Raw genomic sequence first — 11,203 nt, 5'->3', positions numbered from 1 at the left:
ATTGGAAATTGATAAGTGCTGGGAGAGGAGTCTTTAAACCATGCTCCAGTGAGGGCTGCATATTCAAAAATAGATATGCAGCACAAAGAAGACTTGATAAATTTAAACAAAAAGAAGACATAAAATTAGGAGGGCAGGGACTGAGTGTAGCTCTAGGAGGAGTTGAAATAGGAGGATGAATGTGATCAAAATGCATTCTACAAATCCCTCAAGGAACCAATAAACACTGTTCATAGATGCAAAATATTTATTTCTCTTTTGTAAGCAGTTTGTGTTTAAGGAGGTTGTTGCCTCTCCTTACTCTTGCCACAATTCAAGATGGTTTTTCCCCAAACCCTTTCTTAAGTAGCATCACATAAAGTTTGCTCATACTACCTAGGTTCTTCAAATTTTCCTTCTGTCAAAGTTGTGAAAATTGTCCTTATGTGACACAATTAAGCCCTAACAGTTTTTTGAAAAGAATATATTTTTAGTTGTTGAAAAAATTGTTCATATTTACTTCTTTGTTAAGCAATTTACCTGAAGACATAACAAGAAAGACACAGAAGAACTGAGCCCACATCAACTCACAAATATGAAAGAAAAAAAAAACCTCACATATACCACAGAAGTTCAAAGTCAACCTTAATCATTATTTACTTAATGATCTTTGAAAAGTATATGTGTGTGTTTAAATTTTGGAGTGGCCTATTCAGAGAAGTGTGTTTTTAAGTTAAAGAGGTACAGCATGGTAGAAAGAATACAAGATTTGGCACTATGAAGTTCTGTGTTTAAATACAGGATGATGAACAAGTTCAGTAGTTTAGTTTGTTTGTCCATAAAATAGTCTTATCTATTTCAAGCAAGAACTCTTATTGGAAATAGGAGGGTTAATATGATGTGGGTTTGATGTGTGTGAGTGTGTGAGTGTGTGAGTGTGTGAGTGTGTGAGTGTGTGAGTGTGTGTGTGTGCATGTGTGAAAAAGAGAGGAGAGAGAGAGAGAGAGAGAGAGGGGGGGGCAGGGACGAAGTGTGGCTATAAGTGCACCAAGTGTACTGCTGCTTAGTTTCTGCCCAGGTGGTTTGATGAATAAATACACCAGAATGATTCCATAAAGCAGTCATGAGACAGAAAATGTACTAATACACTTTAAGAATTAGGTGATGAGAAGAATGTTAAAAAATAGCCAAATTCTTTCATTGTTTGAAAATGAAAACCTTTTAATTAAGCACAGGAAAAATTTTCCTTACTGTAAATATAAACACATGGAAAAATATAGTGAGACAAAAAAAAGTCATACTGTTACAAGAAATAAAATTCTGGCTTGAAAAGAAAATGACCTATTTTTGAAAGTCAGGCCTTTGATTATAAATTCAAGGACTTTGACTTAACAATTTCCAATCTGAAGTGGAAGAGTAGGTTAAATTGATTTGAGTATAGAGGTCAAAAACAAGGTCAGTGTATGGAAGTGAAAGAGATACTGAATTTAGCTTCAAGGAAAGAATGAAGAGGTGCAACTGACTAAAGATGAGGAAGCTCATGACTAAAGATGGGGAAGCTCATGTTGACAATGAACACATATATGTATGCAGCAAAAGAGATTCCTGCCTGCAATGGGATAGGAATACAAGCACAAAAGTGCATCTTGGTTTTAGGCAAACCTGAGGATTAGCTTTCTTGTCCTCACAGAAATTTCCAAACAAGAATTAATTTGAACAAGAAATAGCAACTGAAAAGCTACCTCATGCATGTCAGAATTGTCTAAAGAAAATCAGTCAGATTAAACAATTCCTGAAAAAAGACTTTATATAAATATACAGGAAAAACATACTTAACATCTACTGGAGAGAAAAAACAGTGATCTTCTGTTTTGGAATCTTTACAATACATTCTTATTTTCCAATGAGTAAACAGTCTGCACTGAATATGGACAATAAAAGCCTCACCACAGTAACAGAATTTATTCTCACGGGCTTTACTGACCATCCCGAGTGGGAGATTCCTCTTTTCCTAGTCTTTCTTTGCTTCTATCTGATCACCATCTTGGGGAACTTGGGCATGGTCATTCTTATCCAGATGGATGCACAACTTCAGACCCCAATGTACTTCTTCCTGAGCCATCTCTCTGTAATGGATGCTTGCTACACCAGTGTCATCACCCCTCAGATCCTGGCCATGCTGGCCACAGAGAAAACAGTCATCTCCTATGGTCATTGTGCTGCCCAGTTCTTCTTTTTCACCTTCTGTGCAAGTACTGAGTGTTTCCTGTTGGCAGTGATGTCCTATGATCGGTATGTTGCTATTAGCAGCCCTCTGCTCTACACTGTGGCCATGAGTCCTAAAAAATGCTGGAGTTTGGTACTGGGAGCCTATGTATGTGGATTATCTGGGTCCATTCAAAGAACTACATGTACATTTTCTCTCTCGTTCTGTGAAGACAATGAGATCAACTTTTTCTTTTGTGACCTTCCACCCTTGCTGAAACTGGCCTGCAGTGACACAACAAATGCTGAGATTGTAATTGTTTTGTTTGGGAACTTTGTCATCTTGGTGAATGCTTTAGTCATACTCATTTCCTACCTGCTCATCATCAAGACAGTCACGATGATGAAGTCTTCCGGAGGCAGAGGTAAAACATTCTCCACATGTGTGTCCCACCTTACTGCCGTGGCTCTTTTTTTTGGGACCCTCACCTTCATGTATATAAGAAGTGGTTCAGAGACATCCCTAGAAGAAGATAAAGTTGTGTCTGTCTTCTATACTGTGATTATCCCCATGTTGAACCCTCTGATCTACAGCTTGAGAAATAAAGACGTTAAAGCAGCCTTCAGAAAACTCAGTAACAGGCTACATGTGTCCCAGCATGTATAAAACTGAGATGAACTCTCCTTTTCAGTGTGGTATGCATATCATTAATATCAGAATAGATGCCAGTAATCTATGTATGAGTTACCCATGAACAAAGAGAAAGCTACCAATTTATAATCAGCAACTGACCTATACTTTTTTTTATCTGTCTCCTAGAGCTCTCTAATAAAACCGCGTAGAGAAGATTTAAGAGACCTTCTGTTTGTATTCTAATTTCTGGTACAATTTCCATCTTGTTGCTACATATATTATTGTACTTCATATGTCAAATATTACATTTTAGGACTCCTGTAAATTGTGCTAATTTGATTCTTTTCTTTTTTCATGTATAAAGGGAATATTAAGTCTTCCTCCTTCATCATTGATTTGCATTTCTTAATGGTGAGGCCAGATTAAAAGACCTATCAAACTGACTGATTTCTGCTTTCTTTACTGTTGTAATGAACATGGCCACCTTACCTGTGTTCCCAAATGGTGTCTAAAATAGCCAATACTTCCTTCAGAAGAGCATTGCATTGCCACTTCTCCTCATCATATCTTTTACTTCCTGGGAAATTCTCATTCAAGTAGAGTCTTTTAAGGTTAGAATTGTGAGTGAGTACAGACACAGAGAGTTTTTGTTGTTGATTTGATTACCTGTGAATATATCAACTCTGACACTAGTCTGCAAAACTTCATAGGATGTTCTTTGTTTCCTTCATTTTCAGGTCAAACGTCTGATGAGGTTTCAACAATTGTATTTGAAATATATTTTTTTTTTGTCAAACAGAGTTTTTTGTGCATATCATGGTAACTTAAAAGACAGATAGGAAAATGTAGCATGAAATTTCCATTTAATAATGAAGTACTCATTTTCTTTAGATTCCAAGTACTCAAAATGCACAGTACTAGATAAATCATGAAGTGTTTTGAATATAAATCCTATTTTGCCTCTAGTTCAGGGTGAAAATTTGGGTAAATTCTATTTCCTCAGGACCAAAGTAAATACAGCAATTCCTAATTCAAATATAGTATAATAATTGAATATGATGACAAGAAAATTCCAAGCACATGTCAAGCGTTAATAAAAATTTATCTCTTCTTTTGTGTTCTTTAACATTCTAATACCAACCCAAACTCTTCATATAATTTCATGGACATTGAAAAATTCAAATACAATGATGGTAGAAGGCAGTAAACAGAAGGAGATGAATTAATCATTTCTTTTTTTTGTTTTTTTTATTTTTTTTTATTTTTTTATTAACATGAGTATTTCTTATATACATTTCAAGTGTTATTCCCTTTCCCGGTTTCCCGGCAAACATCCCCCTCCCCCCTCCCCTTCCTTATGGGTGTTCCCCTCCCAACCCTCCCCCCATTGCCGCCCTCCCCCCAACAGTCTAGTTCACTGGGGGTTCAGTCTTAGCAGGACCCAGGGCTTCCCCTTCCACTGGTGCTCTTACTAGGATATGCATTGCTACCTATGAGGTCAGAGTCCAGGGTCAGTCCATGTATAGTCTTTGGGTAGGGGCTTAGTCCCTGGAAGCTCTGGTTGCTTGGCATTGTTGTACATATGGAGTCTCGAGCCCCTTCAAGCTCTTCCAGTTCTTTCTCTGATTCCTTCAACGGGGGTCCTATTCTCAGTTCAGTGGTTTGCTGCTGGCATTCGCCTCTGTATTTGCTGTATTCTGGCTGTGTCTCTTAGGAGCGATCTACATCCGGCTCCTGTCGGTCTGCACTTCTTTGCTTCATCCATCTTGTCTAATTGGGTGGCTATATATGTATGGGCCACATGTGCGGCAGACTGTGAATGGGTGTTCCTTCAGTCTCTGTTTTAATCTTTGCCTCTCTCTTCCCTGCCAAGGGTATTCTTGTTCCCCTTTTAAAGAAGGAGTGAAGCATTCACATTTTGATCATCTGTCTTGAGTTTCATTTGCTCTAGGCATCTAGGGTAATTCAAGCATTTGGGCTAATAGCCACTTATCAATGAGTGCATACCATGTATGTCTTTCTGTGATTGGGTTAGCTCACTCACGATGATGTTTTCCAGTTCCAACCATTTGCCTACGAATTTCATAAAGTCGTTGTTTTTGATAGCTGAGTAATATTCCACTGTGTAGATGTACCACATTTTCTGTATCCATTCCTCTATTGAAGGGCATCTGGGTTCTTTCCAGCTTCTGGCTATTATAAATAAGGCTGCAATGAACATAGTGGAGCACGTGTCTTTTTTATATGTTGGGGCATCTTTTGGGTATATGCCCAAGAGAGGTATAGCTGGATCCTCAGGCAGTTCAATGTCCAATTTTCTGAGGATTCTCCAGACTGATTTCCAGAATGGTTGTACCAGTTTGCAATCCCACCAACAATGGAGGAGTGTTCCTCTTCCACCACATCCTCGCCAGCATCTGTTGTCCCCTGAGTTTTTGATCTTAGCCATTTTCACTGGTGTGAGGTGAAATCTCAGGGTTGTTTTGATTTGCATTTCCCTTATGACTAAAGATGTTGAACATTTCTTTAGGTGTTTCTCAGCCATTCGGCATTCCTCAGCTGTGAATTCTTTGTTTAGCTCTGAACCCCATTTTTTAATAGGGTTATTTGTTTCCCTGCAGTCTAACTTCTTGAGTTCTTTGTATATTTTGGATATAAGGCCTCTATCTGTTGTAGGATTGGTAAAGATCTTTTCCCAATCTGTTGGTTGCCGTTTTGTCCTAACCACCGTGTCCTTTGCCTTACAGAAGCTTTGTAGTTTTATGAGATCCCATTTGTCGATTCTTGATCTTAGAGCGTAAGCCATTGGTGTTTTGTTTAGGAAATTTTTTCCAGTGCCCATGTGTTCCAGATGCTTCCCTAGTTTTTCTTCTATTAGTTTGAGTGTGTCTGGTTTGATGTGGAGGTCCTTGATCCACTTGGACTTAAGCTTTGTACAGGGTGATAAGCATGGATCGATCTGCATTCTTCTACATGTTGACCTCCAGTTGAACCAGCACCATTTGCTGAAAATGCTATCTTTTTTCCATTTGATAGTTTTGGCTCCTTTGTCAAAAATCAAGTGACCATAGGTGTGTGGGTTCATTTCTGGGTCTTCAATTCTATTCCATTGGTCTATCTGTCTGTCTCTGTACCAATACCATGCAGTTTTTTATCACTATTGCTCTGTAATACTGCTTGAGTTCAGGGATAGTGATTCCCCCTGAAGTCCTTTTATTGTTGAGGATAGCTTTAGCTATCCTGGGATTTTTGTTATTCCAGATGAATTTGCAAATTGTTCTGTCTAACTCTTTGAAGAATTGGATTGGTATTTTGATGGGGATTGCACTGAATCTGTAGATTGCTTTTGGTAAAATGGCCATTGTTACTATATTAATCCTGCCAATCCATGAGCATGGGAGATCTTTCCATCTTCTGAGGTCTTCTTCAATTTCCTTCTTCAGTGTCTTGTAGTTCTTATTGTACAGATCTTTTACTTGCTTGGTTAAAGTCACACCGAGGTACTTTATATTATTTGGGTCTATTATGAAGGGTGTCGTTTCCCTAATTTCTTTCTCGGCTTGTTTCTCTTTTGTGTAGAGGAAGGCTACTGATTTATTTGAGTTAATTTTATACCCAGACACTTTGCTGAAGTTGTTTATCAGCTTTAGTAGTTCTCTGGTGGAACTTTTGGGATCACTTAAATACACTATCATATCATCTGCAAACAGTGATATTTTGACTTCTTCTTTTCTGATCTGTATCCCCTTGACCTCCTTTTGTTGTCTGATTGTTCTGGCTAGAACTTCAAGAACTATATTGAATAAGTAGGGAGAGAGTGGGCAGCCTTGTCTAGTCCCTGATTTTAGTGGGATTGCTTCGAGTTTCTCTCCATTTAGTTTAATGTTAGCAACTGGTTTGCTGTATATGGCTTTTACTATGTTCAGGTATGGGCCTTGAATTCCTATTCTCTCCAGGACTTTTATCATGAAGGGGTGTTGAATTTTGTCAAATGCTTTCTCAGCGTCTAATGAAATGATCATGTGGTTTTGTTCTTTCAGTTTGTTTATATAATGGATCACGTTGATGGTTTTCCGTATATTAAACCATCCCTGCATGCCTGGGATGAAGCCTACTTGGTCATGGTGGATGATTGTTTTGATGTGCTCTTGGATTCGGTTTGCCAGAATTTTGTTGAGTATTTTTGCATCGATATTCATAAGGGAAATTGGTCTGAAGTTCTCTTTCTCTGTTGTGTCTTTGTGTGGTTTAGGTATAAGAGTAATTGTGGCTTCGTAGAAGGTATTCGGTAGTGATCCATCTGTATCAATTTTGTGGAATAGTTTGGATAATATTGGTATGAGGTCTTCTATGAAGGTTTGGTAGAATTCTGCACTAAACCCGTCTGGACCTGGGCTCTTTTTGTTTGGGAGACCTTTAATGACTGCTTCTATTTCCTTAGGAGTTATGGGGTTGTTTAACTGGTTTATCTGTTCCTCATTTAACTTCGATACCTGGTATCTGTCTAGGAAATTATCCATTTCCTGAAGATTTTCAAGTTTTGTTGAATATAGGTTTTTATAGTAAGATCTGATGATTTTTTGAATTTCCTCTGAATCTGTTGTTATGTCTCCCTTTTCATTTCTGATTTTGTTAATTTGGACGCACTCTCTGTGTCCTCTCGTTAGTCTGGCTAAGGGTTTATCTATCTTGTTGATTTTCTCAAAGAACCAACTTTTGGTTCTGTTGATTCTTTCTATGGTCCTTTTTGTTTCTACTTGGTTGATTTCCGCTCTGAGTTTGATTATTTCCTGCCTTCTACTCCTCCTGGGTGTATTTGCTTCTTTTTGTTCTAGAGCTTTTAGGTGTGCTGTCAAGCTGCTGACATATGCTCTTTCCTGTTTCTTTCTGCAGGCACTCAGCGCTATGAGTTTTCCTCTTAGCACAGCTTTCATTGTGTCCCATAAGTTTGGGTATGTTGTACCTTCATTTTCATTAAATTCTAAAAAGTTTTTAATTTCTTTCTTTATTTCTTCCTTGACCAGGTTATCATTGAGTAGAGCATTGTTCAATTTCCAAGTATATGTGGGCATTCTTCCTTGATTGTTATTGAAGACCAGTTTTAGGCCGTGGTGGTCCGATAGCACGCATGGGATTATTTCTATCTTTCTGTACCTGTTGAGGCCCGTTTTTTGACCAATTATATGGTCAATTTTGGAGAAAGTACCATGAGGAGCTGAGAAGAAGGTATATCCTTTTGCTTTAGGATAGAATGTTCTATAAATATCCGTTAAGTCCATTTGGCTCATGACTTCTCTTAGTCTGTCTACATCTCTGTTCAATTTCTGTTTCCATGATCTGTCCATTGATGAGAGTGGGGTGTTGAAATCTCCCACTATTATTGTGTGAGGTGCAATGTGTGTTTTGAGCTTTAGTAAGGTTTCTTTTATGTATGTAGGTGCCCTTGTATTTGGGGCATAGATATTTAGGATTGAGAGTTCATCTTGGTGGATTTTTCCTTTGATGAATATGAAGTGTCCTTCCTTATCTTTTTTGATGACTTTTAATTGAAAATTGATTTTATTTGATATTAGAATTGCTGCTCCAGCTTGCTTCTTCTGACCATTTGCTTGGAAAATTGTTTTCCAGCCTTTCACTCTGAGGTAATGTCTGTCTTTGTCTCTGAGGTGTGTTTCCTGTAGGCAGCAGATGCAGGGTCCTCGTTGCGTATCCAGTTTGTTAATCTATGTCTTTTTATTGGGGAGTTGAGGCCATTGATGTTGAGAGATATTAAGGAATAGTGATTATTGTTTCCCGTTATATTCATATTTCATTTCTATCCACTGAGAAATCAAACTTTCATCCTTATTTGGGGAAATATATTTATCATATATCACATAAATAAAGTTAAATGAAGAATGACTTCTTTAAATGTTCTTTTGCTTTAGTTTTTATTTCATGTGTTTGGCTGTTTTCTCTGAATGTGGCTATGCCTGGGTGTGTGCAGTACCCCATGGAGGTCAAAAGAGGGCATCACATCACCTGCGACTGGAATTACAGATGGCTATGAGCTGCCTTCAGGTGCTGGAAAGTAAACCTGAGTCCTCTGTAGGATCAGACATCTCTTAACTGCAGATCCATCTTTCCATCTCCAAAGATGTCTTCCTTACTGAGCATATTGTTTTACATACACAGAACTGTTATATCTGACTGTCCTTTTAGATCATGAATTATTTTCCCTCCACAAGGATATAACCATGGAATTAAAATAGATGACTACTGAGCTTTCTGATGGTTGATTTTATGTTAAGAACTTGGCTCATGTAGAGCTAATAAAAAATGCAATGGTTTTTTGAACACAGAAAGAAAAAGAGACTCAGAATAGGAAAATAGTTGATCCAGGCACAGAATATATAAATGTATAGTTGAATTACAAATAAATTCTTAATTTACACAATAACAGGATATTTGCATTTAAAATTTCAATTTGCTGACTGGCTTTATTAAAAATCATCATGTCCTCATATTCCAAGGGTGGGTATAAATTGGTTTAATAACTACACAAATAGCTTGATATTTTCATATGAAAACTCAAACCACACAATGAGCAATATAACTAAACCAATGACCTGCATATGTACTAAAAACCAACTCTTGGTCAGGGTCATTAAGATATGGTTAATTTTCATAGAATGTTGCTGTAGAAACTCATCACTCAGAACATTTTCCTTCGAGATTCAACATTCAGCAAGCTTTGGCTGAACCAGATATCATTTCAGAATATAAAGTGATATTGATGATGAAAGCAATACATAGGTGACAATAAAGCAGAAAAAAAGTAGCTATTTGAGATACCCCCTTCTTTCTCATTGTAGATACTTAGAGATTATATATTTTTGTCTACTGCTCTAACTTTACCTTGTAGGGTTTGATATGTTGTATTTTCAGGCAGTCATAGTATTTTTTCAAGTTTCAACTTTTTCTTCAACAACTTTTTCAGCTTTTTTATAAGCTTCTGTATACTCTGTGGCCTTTTATGCTACTGATTTATAACTTGATTATACCATAATTGTGATTATTGCACAGAATACAAATAAATATTTCACTATTTTTCCTCTCCTTAGCAGACAGTCTTTGGGTCCTAATAGTTCATCTACTGAGAGAATACTCCATGGTCCACTGAGTGGAATCAGAATTCTGTAGCGTTTTAATGGAGTGGTATGTAAGTCCATTTGATATACTTTGTCAATTCATTAAGATATTTCTGTATATTTTTCTGTGTTGACCTATCAATTGGTATAAGTAGAGTTTTGAAGTCAACTACTATTATTATGACTGTACAATATGTACAAACAAGTAGTATTTGTGTTATGTGTGGGTATACCCACATTCAGTGTGCATGTATTTAAACTTAAAATGTCTTCTTCATGGGTTGTTCTCTTAATTGGTCTGAACATGATTTCTTTTATTTCTTCTGAATTTTTGTTTGAAGTCCATTTTGCCAGATAGTAAAATAACAACTATTGCTTGTCTCCTAAATTCATTTCCTTGGTCCAACTTTTTTCATCATTTAACCCTAAAGATAATGAAAAGATGGTTGCTGCTTTTTGATTCAATCTGCTAGTTTGTGTTTCCTGACTGGAGAATTAGGAAAACTAATGTTCAGAGTTATTGTAGGAAGACATATATTAATTTCTGTTATTTTATTGATTCTGTAGAGCTCTGTGTTTTCTTATTTCTGTAATATAGGTACTACTTCAGTGTGGTTTCTTCTTTCGTATAGCCTCAGAGATTCTTATTTTTTATTTCTTTTCTTCTACTCAAGGGTTTCCTTCAAATATTTTGAACACCTAACTTAGTGGTAATGAACACATTTAGCTCATTTTTTTCTTGGACTTATTTTTTGTTCTTTTCTTTTTTAATGATGATGTTGCTTTGCTAGGTGTAATAGTTTTGCTTGACAGTTGGTTTTTAGAACTTGAGATATATCATTCTAAGCTCTGGCATTTAAAGATTCTACTGAGAAATTTATAAGCATACCTTTATGTGTAACTTGATATTTCTCTCTTTCCATTTAAAATATACTTGCTTTTGCTGTTTATTTAATAGTTTAATTATTATATGATAAGAAATCTCTATTCTTTTATGGTCTTATCTGTTTGATGTTCTAAATACTTCTTTTATTTAGATTATATAACTTTCCTTTATGTTGAATAGTTTTTGGAATGTGTTAAAACATTTACTATGCCATTAGAATAAAATTCTCAATTTTAAGAACCATGATTATCAGACATAGTCTTTTCAGAGTTTTGATCTTATAAGTTTCCTAAAGGAATTTTGAATTGACAAACACATGCTCGGAATATTTGTTGAGGTCAGAGGACAACTTGCAAGGAAATGGATCTT

General features: G+C 36.5%; 1 protein-coding gene across 1 annotated transcript; it reads left to right on the top strand.

The window, feature by feature from the left end:
- Positions 1-1,906: 1,906 nt before the first annotated feature.
- Positions 1,907-2,851, top strand: Or9i14 (olfactory receptor family 9 subfamily I member 14). Its single transcript, NM_001001278.1, has one exon. It carries the CDS (start codon positions 1,907-1,909, stop codon positions 2,849-2,851), a length of 945 nt encoding a protein of 314 aa, NP_001001278.1.
- The last annotated feature ends 8,352 nt before the right edge of the window (positions 2,852-11,203 follow it).

This window comes from Rattus norvegicus, chromosome 1 (genome assembly GCF_021556685.1).
Source record: "Rattus norvegicus strain SHRSP/BbbUtx chromosome 1, alternate assembly SHRSP_T2T, whole genome shotgun sequence".
In the NCBI taxonomy this organism is placed as follows: Eukaryota; Metazoa; Chordata; class Mammalia; order Rodentia; family Muridae; genus Rattus; species Rattus norvegicus.
Note: the sequence above shows the minus strand (reverse complement) of the source record. Positions and strands in the feature narration are given on the sequence as shown.

Excerpts from the sequence above, each read along its gene's own strand:
- Or9i14 (NM_001001278.1), top strand. The coding sequence starts at position 1,907 with ATGGACAATAAAAGCCTCACCACAGTAACAGAATTTATTCTCACGGGC.